The 18359-nt window shown below is 33.8% G+C and overlaps 1 protein-coding gene across 1 annotated transcript; it reads right to left on the bottom strand.

Annotated features, from left to right (window-relative positions):
• Positions 1 to 15468: 15468 nt before the first annotated feature.
• On the bottom strand, positions 15469 to 18039 carry LOC115980809 (heavy metal-associated isoprenylated plant protein 3). The gene is made up of 5 exons (XM_031103021.1): positions 17907 to 18039; positions 17517 to 17760; positions 16965 to 17170; positions 16381 to 16468; positions 15469 to 16240 (listed from the first exon to the last, which is right to left on the bottom strand). Exons 1-5 carry the CDS (start codon positions 17913 to 17915, stop codon positions 15705 to 15707), a joined length of 1083 nt encoding a protein of 360 aa, XP_030958881.1. The 5' UTR covers positions 17916 to 18039; the 3' UTR covers positions 15469 to 15704.
• Between the last annotated feature and the right edge of the window lie 320 nt (positions 18040 to 18359).

The raw sequence follows: 18359 nt of genomic DNA, 5'->3' as shown, positions 1-18359 counted from the left end.
CCAGGTCATCTTCTTCTGATCCTCCCGTACCCTTTCACATTCAGTTCCGTGATGAGAAGGCCAAAACGGACTTCTTTGAGAACTTTTAAGACCGTGGCGTTCATCCGGAATGCCAGGTCATTTTGTTGGATTTCTCCAACACTACGCTACCCGATGTCATTCGGACTCGAGGGTGGGAATCTCTCTATGAGAAACCCGTGTGTTGTCTCGTCATGTTTATATAGGAGTTCTACTCCAACATACACAACATCGATACCTTTGTGCCTCAGTTCACTATGCGATTTAGAGGTGCACATATTGTAGTTACCTCGAATCTTGTTGCCGAGGTACTACGAGTCCCTAAGGTAGCGTATCCTGACTACCCTGGCTGTAATCGTCTCCAAACCATGTCTAGAGATGAACATCTCCCATTTTTGTGGGACTCCTTCCATCTGGGGTGGTAAGCTAAACACTCCATGCTCGGATTTTGCAAAGGGCCCAAGATTCCTTAACATGGTGATGACATTCACTCTCACACCTTTGTCTCACTATAAGTCCATCACTGAGCCACATGCTTGTTTTTTTATTTCTTTGATGAAGGATTTTTCCATTGACTTTCCCTCTTACTTCATCACATCTATCATAGATGTGTATTAGGATACCGCTACTCGTGATAAGCTCATCTTTCCCTTGGCTATCACGCAAATCCTTCAGCACTTCTTCATTCCCATTCATCTCTCTCTCCTCTTTTCACCGTCATGGGTGCCATCAGCATAGGTGCCATCAGCACTAGTTCTGTCCAACGGAGTGAGGCTCAGCTTCAATTGAAGCGGCCACGAGTAGCGACGACCGATCTTGCAGCTTTTGCAACTCCACCTTCTTTGGCTCCATTTTCTTCCGCCCCTTCCTGTTCCATAGCTAGTGGTGTGACCCTCGAGGCCATCATAGAGCAGCTTCAGTAGATACAGGCTGACTTTGGTGGTCATCTTGACTATCTCATTGATGAAATGTGTCAGATGAACACCTGAGTAGAACGCATTGCTCGTAGGCAGGCTCGCATGGCTGGTCTTGCTCCTTCTCCGGAGGCCTCTCCTGATGATGAGGATGATGCTGACTCTTCTAGTGATGATGAGATGACAACCTCTCAGTGACTTGCCCCTTGTCATTCGTGACAAAAAAGGAAAGTAGTTTTGGGTTTGAGAGTAGTCTTGTACTTAGGGGGAGAGTTAGTATAGGATTTTTTGATAGAGGGAGTGTATATAGTTTTAAGGGATGTAGTGAGGACTTTATATATTTTCTTTTCTTCTTTATTTACATGAGCCTCTTGTATACTAGTCTTGTGACCATTTATTTACATACATTGTACTTTATTTTCATATATGATGATGATGTATGTTTTTCTTCACATACCTCTACATATGTTGTTTATTTTCTATCTTTATACACATGTTTTTTTTTATGTATGCAATCTTTATTTTTGTTTCACACATGATTCCTTGATGAGTTTCGTTTAAGTGTTTCAGAAAAACAAGTTGTGAAAGTCTATCATGCCGTGAACTCTTTCCTTGCAAAGTTTTTCAAGATTTTGTAGTAGGGATAGATTTACTTTGTAATACAACAAGTGGTTATGAGTTTAGTGATTTAAGACTTCTCTCATGATTATTTGTTTTGTTGTGGTTTTGTCACAGATTGCCAAAGGAGATATTGTTAGGGACATATTTTATATAATTGGCTAATCCTTTGACAAAATGAACTTTATTTGTAATTGGGTAGATCTAGGATGAATTTAAGACTTCAAGAAACATGCTGTTCAAGTCAAGTGTTAAAGCCATAAAGATCTGACTAAGAAACAAGTGAAGAAGATCTGTTCATTAAAACTTGATAGCAATCTCGACAGAAAGACTTCTATCAAGATTTAAAGTCGAAGCTCAATAGAAGCTGTTTTTGTCGAGACTTACGAAATTAGAAATTCCAGATCTTATTTTCAGCCCATACTTTTATATTTGTATAAGCTTTCTTTTTTCATAACCCTAGACATATATAAGGTTTATTTTAAATGCTGTCGTGTATGCAGACGATGACCTAGTGCCTTGTTCTTTCTGAAAGAAGCTACTGCGTCTTTATGCCAAGTGTTTTATGATCAAGGAGCTTCCTGATCTTCATTGTTGATGAACTGAAGAAATTTGCAGCCAACAACCTTTTCAAGTTGCTAGAATTAGTCACGTACTGGGATCCGTGTATCATTGATTAATCATGTACTGGTATTCGTGTATTGAACGGAAAGATTGCCGCTACAATACAAGTTCAATTGGGTATTAGGGTAAGGGTTTAATTGTAGGTTGGTATTTCAAGATAGGCCAAAGGGTTTGGTAAAATTCCTTATACTTGTAACCGCTTGTGATTGACAATAGTGGATTCTTGGGAGTGGTGACCATAAAATCACCCAGTAAGGTTTTGCCTCAGTAGTTTTCTCCATTCATAAACAAATCACCTGTGTTAAATTTATTTTTTGCTGCATTTAGATAATTTGGTGATTTGTTTGTACTACCATGCTATTACATGCAATTGAACCTAATTAATTAACTTGGGTAATTAATTAATTTGTAAGGGTTCAATTCATTTTAACCCAACATATAAGACCAAATGAATGACCAATTTGAGATATGTCTCTTGTTAAGGGTGTCAGCTTTATTTATACTTGAGACCTTAAAGATTATTGAAAATTATCTATGATATGTGAAACATTGCCCTAAACTTGCCTAGCATTAGGCGCTAACTTCTCCTTTTGAATTCTTGTAACTATTTTTTTTTTTTTTTTTTTTTTTTTGAGAATCAATTCCTGTAACTATAGTAATTAGTGTGTTCTACTCATCACGTTTTTTTATGGAAAATTGTCACCTCATTCATCACATGTTAATCATGTTATTGTATTGTTGTTTCTTATGATTTATTAAATGTGTCGCTCCCTTGAGTTTGCTTTGATGCCATTTGTCATTTTATTATGATACTGAACAATTTGAGGCTAAAAGTTTTAGTTTTTCTGGTCCATCTATAGTAAACTTATCCCAATGTAGTCCAATTTGGATAGAATTCGAAGGATGAAAAATATATTCCAAACTTGTTTATTCTAAAATAAACATCATAACCATTTTTATTAATTGAAGACAATAAGGATTGAATGATATATTCCAATTTCCAAGAGACGTGATTTCATCAGTATTTCTTTACGAGGAGAATTGAATTCGAGTGTTTCTCTTTCACTTATTGTAAGGAAAACAAAATTCAAGGCTACAATACATTATAAACTCCTTTCCTTTTTTAAGTAAAAGTAAAAGAAAAACAGCAAAAGGAAAAAGCAACCTACACTTATTGGCAAACTAGCTTCCATCCTCCATAAAAGAGCTTATCTCTTAAATCAGAAGTTGACTGTTTTGAAGTCTTCATGGTCAAGTCATTTCACTTTAGAATATGTATGTGTGTGTGTGTTTTTTCCCCCCTCTTTGCCTTAGCCATAAAGCTCCTTTGGCAGTAAGTTGAGCACCTAAATCCAACCAAAAAGAAGTAGTAGACTTCTAGCTAGCTTATATGGACCATGCAGTCAACAATATGCAAATCAAATAATCAATCAATGACAACAAGAATACTCATTAGTCCTAATATGATAAGTAATTATAGTTTAAATAATTCTAATTAAAAGCTGCCACAAACTTATAGAAGGGTTTGCCACCACACCCATAATTGTGTCTGCTTTTTATACACATTCTAAGAAATTTCGAACTGTCTTGCACTCAACTGGACTTTCTTTACCTTGCTATGATGGAAAGGGAAAAAGTACAAGAATGAGCAATGGAAAATGCCATTAAATGACACTTCTTTTGTTTTCATAGCTATTACAGTATTACATTTCCACACAATTTCATTAATACCCAGTACAAAAAGTTGCTTGCGTGCAACTCAGGATCAATCTGTTATGAACTAATTATAATGGTGCCTATGAATACACTTTTATTTCTCATAAGAATCACAAACCAAACTTTTCTCTCTTGGTGAAACTTTCGCACAGTGAAAAACAGAGCGTCCATAATTGCTTGAATAAATTACAACATTACTCTGGCAAAAGGATGGGGATTATGATGAATGCGTTCTGATTATTTGTTCTCTTATATGTTTTATGAGTGATTTTTTTTCACATGTAGAGACAATTATTAATCTCATCAATGGCCAAAAGAAAATTCGAGGCTATATATCTTACTAGCTAGGGTGTTACATCAAAGTTGCATGCACTCATATAGGATATATTAACTTCTAAGTTCTCCAAATGAAACTTCTCAGTATTATTATAGCATTGCATGCAAAAGATACCAGCAAGATATTTGTCTTTTCAAGACCACTTAAAATTGAAACCCCCCCCCCCCCCCTCTTTCTACTTTAATTAACTACTTCACTAATAATTTTGGACAATTAATTTGAAGAAATTAGTTTAACGACAATTTTGATTTTATCAATATTATATAATACCATTAGTGTTTGAGAAAGTAAAAAATTTTATGTGGAAGTATTGGAGTCGCTAACGCCCTAAGGATGTCATCAAATCATAGTTATTTGTGCATACAAAATAGGGTTGTGTTTATTACACATAGTCTTACACGTACACTAATTTTGAATTGAAACCATGAAGTCACAATTTTGAACTTGAAAATCATGACTTCATGTCGCGATTTTAGCTCTTCTCCCAAAAAAAAAATCACAATTACAGTTAAAAAATAGGGTGCATGTAAAATTATATATAACAAATTGTGTGTAACAAGTATTATCCTCTGAAATAAGGTTTGGGGTGGTTTGTACAAGGAGAGACTTTGGGTGAATTGCCACCATTTTGGGAGAAGACAGATGGGTTTTATATAAGTTTAAAAAACAAAGGGTAAACAACCTTAGAGCAATAGCATTAGGCATGACATCACAAATTTTCAATCAAATTTTTGCTAAATTCATCCACAAGCCCCTTGCACCAAACTTCATACGCTTTGACAAAGATTATGAAATGTAGGGTGTTTCGCCCCCATTATGTGATTGATGATATTCTTTCTTTCATTTTATTCACAAATTTCTCTCTCTCTCTCTCTCTCTCTCTCTCTCTCTCTCTCTTATATCACATTAGAGTTCTCAATCTCTCATTAAAGCATCAGACATTTGTGGGTAAGTGGAGATACTCCCATTGCTGTTTCTCTATTAATCAAATTTCATTCAAGCGTGTACATGTCACTCAACCAGCTGTTACTGTAGGGCTAAGGCTAACATTTGCAAGAAAAGTAGTTAAGAACTTAAAAATATAACACCTTAAGAGCCCGTTTGGTTTGTCATTTGAAAACACAGTGTTCAAAAACAAAAAAAATATGTTTGGTGTACCAGTTTTGTCCTTATTGTTTGAAATTGTTCAAAAACTAATATTATAAAAGCCATTTTTTGAAATCAGCTCCGGATAGATTTTAAACAATAAACACTAGTGCTTAGTGGCAATTCTGTAATTATCTCATACAACAAATACTAGTGTCGGTCAGCTTTTTCATACTTTGTCAGGTTTTTTTTTTAAATGTTTTGGCTGTCTCCTACCACCATGTTCTCTCTCCTAATTTAAAATATATTTATTTTGTATTTTTGTCAGCTTTTTTTATCATTCAAAACACACATACCAAACACATATTTTATATTTTTTGAACACTGAAAAATGTTATTTAAACCATGATACCAAACACATTTTTTTGTTTTATTCACACTAAAAATATGTTTTTCAACAACACTTTTTAAACCACAATTTTCACATCTTTTTAAACAACAATTTTTGAAAACTATAACCAAACGGGCTATAGTGTTTTTACACATATTTACAAGATAAAAATATATGCAAACATATAGACTATAGTTATTATTCTCAAAAGGCATGGACAGATGTATGGAAGCAAATGATTAAGGGAGCGATTGCTTCAAAAGATTTGAAGACATTAATACAGCCTTTTAAGCATAAATGGTTTAGTGGGTGTTATTATTATTATTATTTAACTATTCATTGCTAAATAAGATGTTAGATCCAATTGGCTTAAAGCTCATTTTGTAGCTATCACTTCATGGAGTTTGAGAAGCATTGAATTGAAAAGGTGAAGACATTGAAGAAGACTTGAGGTGGTTTGTTCAAAGAGAGATTTCAAATTTGTCACTGTTTTTTTTTGGGGGGGGCGGGCGAATGATGAGTTTTACATAGATTTATGAAATGTCGTAGTACAAACATATAGACATAAACATAAACATAGATACACACATACGCACGGATATATACAAACTAGGTAACACACCCTTAAAGCACTAGGCATTGGGCACAATTTCAATGATGGAACTCCTCTACAAAGAGATGATATTATAAATATTATATTTTGCATGACTGGTGGCACCCAATTGGCATTCTATTCCTCAAATATGGATATCGGGCAATCTATGATGCAGCCAGCTCAATAGATTCCAAAGTATTTAGTGTTTCTTAATATAGAGACTTGGTTTGGCCTCCTGTCAAATCAGATCGAGGACCTAATGTAGTAATGTGTATTCAAAAGCAAGTTAAGTTTGATTGCAATTATACAAGAAGACAAACCTATCTAGACTTTTTCAAAATCAAGGAGATACACCTATAGGGAGACCTGTAATAACGTCAGAAATAAGATTCTTGAGGTAGGATGGTGGAAAATACTACGGTTTCCTAAGGCAATTTCAAAACATGCTTTTATTGGGTGGCTGACTATTCATAATAGACTCACAACTAAGGCTCAACTAATGGGTTGGGGTATTGTTGTGGATACTGAATGTGTGTTGTGCAAGATGAGAACAGAAAGAGAGAAGCACTTATTCTTTGAGTGCTCCTTTCCGAGAAGAAAATGGAGATGTTTGATATCATGGTGTTTGATTGGAATGCCAAAGTACCAATGGGGGTGAATCTAGACTAAAGGGTGGAAGCTTGAAATCATTGCTCTGTAGACTAGCTAAAAATGATACGGTGGGAATTAAAGAATAGAGTTGGAAGTGCTAGTAAATTCTGGCAGTCTGTAAAAAAAACAGTGCTTTATGCTGTTTATGGGGGGCATCTTTGTTTTTGTTATTAGGACTAGTAATCTAGATGTAGGTGTTTACTGAGTTGAAAGTTGCTGCTAAGTTGTTGTATTGTATTGTATTGTATTGTTATTGCTTGATGCTTATTTTAATTTCTTGCTCATCTATTTTTTTTTTTTTAAATAAAATAAAATTGTGAGGGTTGCACAAAGGCCTTAAAAAAAAAAATGTTATTCTGAGGGTGAAGGATTGCCCTCACATATGAAAAGGTAGAACATTAATGACACACACAAACCCATCACAAATTCTTAGATAAATTGCACATATTTTAGCGATTTTTAAGGTTTTTAACAAACTTAGAAAAAACAAATCAATATTTCAAAATATTTTTGGTAGAAAAGGAGTAATTTTTTGGAAAATATTTTCTACGAAAGCAAATAGAGTAATTCTTTATGTATAAGGGTTTTAGAGATGATAAAGAACTAGGTCTATTAAAGGCGTACGTATTTTCAGAGTTTGTACACACAACAAGATGATAGATTTATCATTCATTCAAAACTTGAAAAATTACTGAAAGAGTATTGCATACAGATAAAGAATAAAGTGATACAAGGCTCATGGCCATCCTTGCACGAGTAGGTCCATCCAATATATATGTTGCATGATGCATCAACATGCACAATTGCATATTCAATTACCACACCAACTAGGCAACAAAGCCTGAGTCGATATCATGGACCAGTGTGCCAAATCAAGCTAATGATTTTAGAAGCTCTTTAACTGATAACATTTCCTTGCAATGCGTTCTAGGAATTGCCAACCAAGACACGGAAGGCCTTAGATTAAATTCAATCAATTCATGGAGTTGGGACTTGGGACTCTGGGAGCATAACCCAAGGAAGTGCCTGAAAATCAAAATCTCATGCCCCCTTTTTGTTTTGTAACTTTTTAGCCATTAGTATTTTGCATCATTTTTCCTTTTTTGAAAAGGCATTGATCATTACACATTCACCCATATATTTTTCTGTACAAACCATTAGGGCACTCATATCAACCCATGTATAATAGTATAATGGATAAATTTTGCACATCCAACTCCAAAAATCACCCACATCAACCATGCAAAATTGTGTAAATTTAGATTATTACTACAATAATTGTGTATATATTAATTTTTTTTAATGAAATATAATGTAACATAGATGATCTGGTATGAATATTGTTGAAAAGTGGTTATGTAAAAATATAAAAATTAAAATTTTATGCTAAAATAGACCCAAAAAAAAAAAAAAAAATCTTTGCATAAGCTAATGCAAATGCTTCAAGACTCATGTGTTAAATGTGGATATTATTAAAAAAAAATGTGAACATCTTATATGAAAGTGAGTGTACAAGAACAATTTCCCCTTTTTTTTTTAAAAAAAAAATGTTTTATAGGAAAAGAAAAAAAACAATTAATTTTTTTTTAATATTTCCCATAAAAGTTGGGTCAAAACTTTTTTAAAATGAATTACTATTTTCATCTTACCTTTAATCTCATTTTCATCCAATATATTTTTTAATAACTAATTAAAATTTTACCATTATTTAACCTAAAACAAAGAAAATAAAGATATTTTGCTTTTACTTAAAAGGCCTTTATCAGTAATCTTGGAGCCTGTTTGGTACGTGTATTTAAACAACAGTTTTCAGTTTTTTAGATATACGTGTGAGTGAAAAAGTGTATGAAAATACGTGTAATATTGTTTAAGAACTGAAAACTTATATTCAAACACATGTACCAAACAGGCCTGTTGACATTTTCAATTTATTTTCAATTCGATAAATGTAAGCCCATTCGTAATGCAGCAGAAGTTGATTGGAATTGAAGTCCACACGTGAAATCAGAAAGCAACGGGACTTCAAAAGTAGCCCACGTTTCCTGATTGCCACCCTCTTCCTAATCTTCTTGCTCTTCTTTACCAGCAAGCTCTCCCTATTCACCTACCAGTAATGTCCACATTTTGTTCTCCAAAATATTCAGAACCTTTGGGGACCCATAGTTATACTTTAGCACTTTGATTTTTCCTTGTAAGTTCTATGATAGAACTCAGAAAAAATCCCCCCCAAAAAAAGTGTAATTTATCATAATTTATCACAATGAGACACACCAGGTCTTCAAATTTTAGAACAATAGTGTGTAATTTAATATAGTAGCAAAACATGTGGTCCTGAGGCTTCAAACTTTTGCTGAGGTTGCTTCTGTCTAATCCAATCAAGCAAAAAACACCATAGATATTCTTGACAAGCTGTGATGGAAAAGGAAAAGTGACAGTGGGTATTGGAATTTTTCCTCTTGATAAAGCTGCTTTGATGGCTTTGCTTTTCCAAAAGATCACCACTAACAACCCTGTGCAACAACTTGCTTAAGTGCAATTCATCTAATAGTTTTCAAATTTTGTAACTTTCTGCCTATGAATCTGCAATTGTACATCACATAATTCACCAATATTTTCTAGTGAAATTTCAATTTACCAAAGCGATCGATGTGACTAAAAAGAAACCTGATGATAGTGAGTGGACAGCGATCCATTGCAAAAGTTTACAATAGCAAATCGATGAAGCCTAAAGGTGACAATATGATGATTTCCTTTCCCTTTTTCTTTTTGGACAAAGAGATAAAAACACAAGTAAGCCAAAAAGAAAGATGTTATTAATTTCTTTATATATAAATATATATATATATATATATATATCATCATCTTTCTTTTTTACATCGTCAAATTTAGTTGACAGAAGAATAATAGAATGCATTCAAAAATAGACTTATCAAAGACGAGTTTGTACCATATTAAGGTTAGGTACTTTTATTTATTTATTTATATATAAATTCAACCGTTACAATGGGAAAGACGAGATTTGAATCATGATTGTTTCCTATGAAAATGCTAAGAAATATAAGTTGAATTACAAAACTCTTAATGAGTCTACTTAATACAGTTTTTTTTTTATGATGGCAGAATGACATAAGATCAATTCCTAATCCAAACTTTAATACCTACCACATACCATTCACCTATTACACTATCCTTACCTTCATCAACCAGAAGATCTATCTCAAATTCTCAACCTAATCCCACCTCTTTCTCATCCGAGAGCTTAAGCTATATTTTTCAAATTGTAATTTTTTTTTTTCTTTTCTTTGGTGGTGAGAGAGTTGGCAGGTGGATTGCTTAAGCATATCATTGTTCATGAACCAAACCAACATCGTACAACATATTTGATATATCAAACCTGACAACATCCTTAGTGCAATATGAAAAATTATGACCCGGACTCTATCAGGAATCATATAAAGTTGTCATATGCTTTGCTTTTACATGTGAACTATCTCCGATAAATTATACAGCTTCATCATGCAACATTTGATCAACATGTTGACAGGCCGAGGAGTTTGTGCCTTGCCCTCAAGCAATCATTATGAGCAACGCATACATGATCTTGATTTGCTCACCAAAACTAGTGCAACAAATTATATTATGGAAAGTGTTAATAGATAGCTTAGAGCCATTGGTTTAGAATATACCTTTATATGATAAAAGAAAAAAAAGTAAAAGATTTTTTTGACCTCTTTTTATATTTTTCATAAAAGTAATATTAAAACTTTCTTTTCATGGTATATTAACAAATGTCATAAGGGTATTCATTAACATAACGCTTATGTTATATATATTATTAGGATATGTATTTTACCATTACTTTCAAATTTGCTACTTTACCTCTTTAATAATAATAATAAATTATGTGTATTTCGTAATTTTTGATAGTTTATTTGCTAAATATGGTACAAAATATATAACTTTTGGTAACTTTTACATTAAACACATAACAATGGCTTAAAAGCTAACTTAGTATTTTTTATTATTTTTTTAAGTTTTGTTAAATTTTGAAAAAAAAAAAGTAAAAATTAAATAAATAAAAAGCTAAAAGCTGCAAGTATTTGTCAAACATACTCAAAAATGTATTTTAGCTTTTCCGGAAAATAAGAAAAGAAAGTTTTTAAATAAGTATATAGAAGAACCCTTGTGACATACATTTTTTTTTACTTTTGTTAGTATAATTGCCTCCAAATGCTCAGGGAAAAGGACTTTCCATCCGAAAATGAAATTCCTTTTTTTAACTTTAATCCACTTTTTTTGACATGCCCCCTACCCCTGCACACATGGGATTGAGCTCATGCAATCATCACGTCCAAAGAAAAAGCCAAAGGCCTAAAAAAAATAAAACCCCTTTGATCACATGGACTTGGAATCTCCATTTTCATTTACCTGTTTTGTAAATTTTTTTTTTTTTTTTTTAAATTAGACCCACAACACCCACTTATAAACAGTAATTTTCTTTTTAGAGAATATACATTTATATTCAATGATCGATGTTGACCACTCATGAGGTCGTTGAAGGAATATTCTTGTATTAATTCTCTGTATTAAATTTTTTTCTCTGTTCTTTGACACATGTCACTTTCCCATTCACCAAACATTGAAAAATTTTTGGAATTTATTAGCACCTTTATATGATTTGCTAATTGCCAAAATATTAGGGTGATTCAGAGAAAGTGTTTTGGTTGTTCGGTTGTGTGCCTTTTCCCCCAGAGCCCTTTTTTTTTTATGAAGGTTCATGTTGCTTTCACAAAGGTACGTAGACAAAATTGAAAATTACAGAGAAAAAACAGAGAAATATGTCATGCTCATATGGGCTCATGACATGTGGCATCATTGTGCACCATATGCATCCATACTAACTCCATGATGATTGCACACGTTCTCTAATTTTAATTTTAATTTTTAAGGTCTTTCTTTTGCAACTTTATAGCAGAGACGTTTAGCTCTTTGGGTGTAATTATAGGTCCTAGGTTCTAGACAATAAAGTTAGCAAAAAAAAAAAAGAGAGGAAAAAAGAGCTTTGCCCACTCTTTCTTTGCAACTATCCTAATAATTTGGATTTTATCAAAGCCACATTCAAGAAGGTTCGAGGAATGTTCTTGTACATTTGACCAAATACAATAGTTCTTTTTGGTAATTAAGTACATTATTCTAAGTTTTAAGTCATTGCAATTATAAAATTTAGCATATTCCCCGTAATAAACTTTGTATTTTAAGCGGCAATCAAGCTAGCTACCTTATATACTAAGTTGTTGTGGTGTGAATTTCAATTTATAAATAAAATCTATAATGCAGTATTGTATTTTTTTTTTTTTTTTTTTTCCTTTCTCTGAAAATTTATCAGCCGTACATGCATGCTCCTTGCATGATGGGTTTTGAGAAAAAGTTGAGTACTTAAAAATATTATTAATATAGTACTTTTTTGTTCTCTCCACTTTTAGTGGGTAAAAGAAGCTGAGTAGTGTGTATTGCCAGTATTGGTGATGGAGCAGCCAACCCATATAGCATTATAGATGTACTTGACAGAGAAAAAATGAAAAGCAACTGTCTTTTTTAAGAGTCACGCAGGTAATAGGAAATAGGTCAAGAAAATGTTAGACTATAAAAAAGTTTCACTATTTTTATCACGCAACTCGTTATACGATGACTTAAAAATGATAAAAGTAAAAACCATGTAAGCTTATGTGGCGAGTTCCGATTAGCAAAAATTATAGAATTTTTTGTGGTCTTTATATGATGACTTGTAAATGATAAAAGTAAAAACCACATAAGCTCATGTGGCGAGTTCCTATTAGCAAAAATTATAAAATTTTTTGTGGTTCTAGTTCTAGTTCAATAATTCATATTTCATGTATATCCTAAATATGCTGTGGCCTAGTGTTAAAACTTAAAACTCCACTAGCCATGTACTTTTCACAAAATGCTCCCTTGCCCCCCTAATGGCTAGTACATATTGATGTACTGCGACTGCACAAAGGGACAATAGGAAGGAAAAGCATTTGGCTCTGCACAAAACGCCTCAGGTTCAGGCCAACCCATACGAGCATATACGACACTTATGAATTTTGTTGTGCGTGTTTCGCAGGTTCATGGGTCGATTCATTGCCTCAAATAATAAGTGAATAATTGATGGGTGATAGATAGGTGTGAATGTGACACTAAAAAAGCATCTTGGAATCTTGACACATAACTAAAAGTGAACATATAATGGATCTAGTACAATTGAATACAGATTCAAGCTTTGCCCTTTTATTGATAAGTTTGATTTTTAGAGTGAGTTAGGTAGATAGTTTTTATATGATTCTATTATTGATATGATTCTTATTATATATTAACTACAATTTGTAAAAATATTATTATATATATTTTTTTTAAAAGAATAAGGCTTTTAAAGACTAAACAAAACAAGTTGAAATAAGAAATCAATATTAACATTCCCTAATCCCTATCATGTTCAATTTATTTTTCTAGTTGAGTTTTGAGACATAGATTTATTGAAATTTGTTTGTTGATTGCTTTAGTAGCTCCAATTCTAGAGAGTGAAACATACCGCATTAAGAAATGCAATATTCATATTATTCCCACCAACACTTTCTCATAACAAATCTTTAATGACAGAATGTTATTAATTATTACGGACAAAGTATTCTATAGGTACCACTTGGTAATGGTTAGCAAAAGCGCATTAGCCATTAGGGGAGGCTAGCTGTAGGGTGGGTATATAGTGCCCGTTTGGGTAGAGCTGAAACTTGCGTTTCAGCTCTACGTTTTCCTACCTTCTTTTTTTTTTTTTTTTTTTTTTTTTTTTTTTTTTTTTTTTTTTTTTTTTTTTCTGCACGTGAACAGTAAAAGCACTGTGCAGGAACAAAAAATACTATTCACGCACTGTTTACGTACTGTTCATGCACTATTCATGGGTCCCACGACATTATTTACACATTTAAAAATTATTTTGTTACAGTGTTTTCAGTTTTCAGTTTTCAGTTTTCAGTTTCAGCAACAATAAGCTCAATCCAAACGGACCCATAGTTAGTTTGGTATCACACGTGGTTTGAAGTGTGCTAGAAAATTAGTGTATTTTCTTGCACTTGTGAGAACAAAAATAAAAGAGAGGGTGGGCGCTAGAGTATATTAATGAAAAACAAGCCTATATGTGCATGTTACTAAAAATGGTTTTCGTACCATTTTGAGTAGCATAATTTGGCATTAAATGCTTCAGATAAGGGTAGATGAAAATGTTCAATAAGTCACACATAGCTTTGACATGGGGCATGAGAATTCAAATTTACTTTACTTGATTATCACATAATTCTTTAGGATTTGACAAATGGCATTATTATGCTCTGCCGAGGTGGATCCACTTTTGACAAAAAAATCAAGCTCCGGAGCCACGCCGACTTTGACTCTTGAGGTTTAATTTTGAAAGGAGATGCTAACTAGCCTTTTAGAGTATCATTTAGAGTCTCAGTAAATAGTTTATTTTAAGAAAATTTTGATATTATTTTTATATTAAAAAAATGTTAAAATATTAATTTTTTTTTATTATTTTATAAAAACTTTCTTTAACATGATTGTTAATTAATACCCTAAAAATACTCTTCAACATTACCCAAATTTTATGATTTGCTAATTAGGTGATGGTTAACCGATTTTATGATTTGCTAATTAGGTGATGGTTAACCAATCACCGCATTATAAAACTTTCTTTAACATAATTGTTAACTAATACCCTAAAAATACTCCTCAACATTACCCAATTTTATGATTTGCTAATTAGGTGATGGTTAACCAATTTTATGATTTGCTAATTAGGTGATGGTTAACCAATCACCGCATTTAGGGCATTGGTTAACCGTCTATATTAGAAAAATTTTGACATTATTTTTATGAAAAATAAAAAAAAATTACTAAAATATTAATTTTTTTTTTTTATAAAAATTTTCTAAAGCCGTTAACGTTACCAATTTTTAATTGCAATTCAATGATCAGAACAGTTTTTCTGTTTTTTTGGGACCTTTCAGTTTCAATGGACCGGTGGGTGTGTTAGCTGAGATTAATTAATCAATCAATTTAAAACTTATCCATTTTGAAAAGAAAAAAAAAATATCATAGATAGAGAATCTTCCAGATCATGTATGCAATTATATAATATTGACTATATTAGTTGGCATACCGGACACGATGGAATTGTTGAGTGTGACTTTTTTTTTTTTTTCTTTTTTGATAACCTTGCTGAATGTGACTTGAGTGACAAGTCCATGTCCAAGTGGTTTGAGTCATCGCGGTGATCGGAGAGATAAAACGACGGCTCACAATTAATACTACCACCAAACCACCATGGCCTATGATGGTTTAGGCTTTAAATATAGAAAAACAGAGTGACCCAGAGTTATAATAAGCAAAACGATAAAGCCTACTTCTTGTTTAGCACCAAAAAAAATCTAAAGTAATTGGAATCAGAAATCATTACTACCAATTAACAACAAAACAAATCCTGAAATTTAATAATAAGTAAGAAAGTACTTCTATAAACCAACTAGGTATTGGTACAGAAAAATAAAAATAAAAACAAATTTTTAAAGCCATCACCCACTATTCTTCTAATCTCTTATTTACATTTCTCTTTCATAGTGGTATATCTCAAAATCTGTCTTCTGAAACTTAGTAGCAGTAATATCCATGGCCTTCAAAAACTATTTTCCCTTCATTCCTTCACATGATAGAGCAAGCATTTGGGTTTTCATCACTGAACATAGTTGGTGCGTGTTGCAAGTGCCCACCCACAGGTACGCCCACGGGTCCGCCCACGGGTACGCCCATGGGTCCACCCATAGGTCCACCCATGGGTCCTCCATATCCGTGCCCATATCCATACTCACTCCCATTAGCATGCCCATACCCATTAACAAACCCGCTACCATACCCGTATCCATTTTCATAATATCCAAACCCAGGATGTCCCAAAACCTCCATTCTATTCTCCATCATTACATTACCGCCGCCGCCGCCACCGCCACCACCACCACCACCTTGCTCTTTCCCACCATCCCCTCCACCCTTCTTCTTTCCACCGCCGCCATCCTTCTTGTCACCGTCACCACCACCGCCTTCTTTCTCTTTCTTTGGGGGCACAACTTCCACTGACCTCTTGAGCCTCTCCCTCAAGCTTTCAGCTAAAGCCTTTGCATCCATAGTACCCTTCACAATCACCAATTCCTTCTCTCTGTCCAGTGTCATTTCTTGCACACCTACAATAATCAAAGCACCACCATCCAAATTAATCTAAATCAGTTTCATTAATTAAATTAGTAGTAGTTAATTAACTTAATTAAGTATTAATTAATTAATAAAAACTTCAGGTTTCACCGTTACTGTAACGGAACCTCACCTTTGGTCTTCAAGACTAATCTGTTAATCTTCCCAATGCACCCCTGGCAGTGCAGTGACAGCTTCAAAACCGCCGTCGTCACCGGAGCCTGTACCATTCAAATTCATACAAAAATTATTAATTGTTTTTTTTTTAAACTCAAAATTAATAATAATCTTATTTTCAATAACCAAAAAAAAAAAAAAAAACAGAAATTGTATTGTAACGAATTTAATAGGTCCAATCTACTAAAATTGAATCCCAAAGTCCGACACAAAAACTGAAATAGCAAGTTAACCAAAGTTAAGGCTCTGATACTATAATAAATTCTGAAGGACATCCAAAATAAATTTGAATGACAAGCTTGAGACACTAACATGCGCACCGTATTAATGGTTAAACTGCGCCTATTAATAGTACAAGAAAACCAGCGCTAACATGCGCCGGATGCGCAAAACCCAGCAACTTTATTGAAAAAACAAAGGCTGAGAGGAGTGAGGAGTACTATTTTTTAATATCAGTGAATACCTTAAAAAAATACTACTACTACAATACAAAACAAAAAAGTGAGAGAGAGAGCGGCGCATGTTAGCAGATAGAGATACCTCTTTGGGTTTTTTGTCCTCGGCTTTCTTCTCAGGTTTGCTGTCGTCGGCGGCGGCTTTGTTGTCTTTCTTAGGAGGCAGAGGAGAGACAAGCTCCACATTCTTCTTCGTTTTCTCAGACAGCTTGTCTCTCAGTTTCGTGGGGTCCACTTTTCCGACCACCGTCAGCTTGTTCAGCGCCATCTCCGTCTTTACATCCTCCACGCCTGAAAAGGAAGAACCAATCACCAACGTTGTTTCAGTACAAAGGAATCTCAAAATCGTTAAACCCTTTAAAGGGTAGTTTTGGAAAAAGTCAGAATATTAAAAAAATAAATAAATAAATAAATTTTGGACTTTCAAGAGTATTTTGAGGAAAAAAACGGTTTCCAGATTCGATTTTGTCAAATCTGACTAGGAAAAAAATAAAATTTTCTGCATAAACAAACACAAACTTATACATCTACTTCCTAATTTTGTAAACAAATTTTTGACAAAAAAAAAGAAACTACGACGCAATAGATTGTTAAACAAAGATTTGTTGGAATCGGAGAGAGGTATTTGATACGAAACCTTGGAAATCTTTGACGCATCGCTTAATCTTGGTGGCGCAGCCTTCGCAATGCATGTCGATCTTGTAAACCGACGTGAGAGAATTCGAGTCCTTGTTTTTCTTCTCTCCTCCGCCATTGTCCTTCTTCTCCTCCGCCGCCACCACCTTCTCGATCACCACCTCCTCGCTCTTGGCCTCGGCCTCATTGGCCTTCTGGTTCTGGTTTGGGTTCTGGTTCTGGTTGCTCTTGTTCTTGTTCTTCTTCTGTAACACAAAATCGACCAAAGTACTCAACCCCATTATAACACACACATGAACCAAACAAAACAAAAACAAAAAAATCAAAGAGCAAAACAGAGAAAACGATGCATAAATAGTAGTAATAGCAAGGAAGAACAGAGCCGACTCACCTTGGCCATTGCAGAGTCGGTTTTGGGTTTTTGGTTTTTTTTTTTTTTTTTGCTTGCTCTCCTCCGAAACCGAATCGTAGAATGAAAACGTGTCTGGTAAACTCCGTATTTAAAGAGGAAGGAGGAAATGGTGTGTTGGTGAGTGAGAGAAAGAGAGAGAGAGAGAGAGAATAGGGAAATGCTAACGTGGCATGAGTGATTGATCATGATGATGATGGTGTTGAAATTGTTTTTATGTTGTGTATGTATGTATGTTATGTGTGTGAACCGTGTGTACTATGATGTATTGTGCGTGCATGTACATGATATGGGATTGGTCGGTCTAAATTCTAAAAAAAACTTGTGCCATAAGGTTACTGTTAAAGACTTGTTGTGGGGGTATGGCACACGTGCGACGTCGTTTTAGTGGGCAGAAGCGAACGCAGAATTGAGAAACTTCTGGGTAATTCTGTG

The sequence above is a fragment of the Quercus lobata genome, chromosome 1 (genome assembly GCF_001633185.2).
Source record: "Quercus lobata isolate SW786 chromosome 1, ValleyOak3.0 Primary Assembly, whole genome shotgun sequence".
Classification (NCBI taxonomy): domain Eukaryota; kingdom Viridiplantae; phylum Streptophyta; class Magnoliopsida; order Fagales; family Fagaceae; genus Quercus; species Quercus lobata.
This window is presented reverse-complemented; position numbering and strand designations above follow the sequence as displayed.

Coding starts and splice junctions, on each gene's coding strand:
- LOC115980809 (XM_031103021.1), bottom strand. Junction 17,171..17,516: donor ATGCGTCAAAGATTTCCAAG/GTTTCGTATCAA, acceptor CTTCCTTTTCAG/GCGTGGAGGATGTAAAGACG. Junction 16,469..16,964: donor AGGACAAAAAACCCAAAGAG/GTATCTCTATCT, acceptor TGAATGGTACAG/GCTCCGGTGACGACGGCGGT.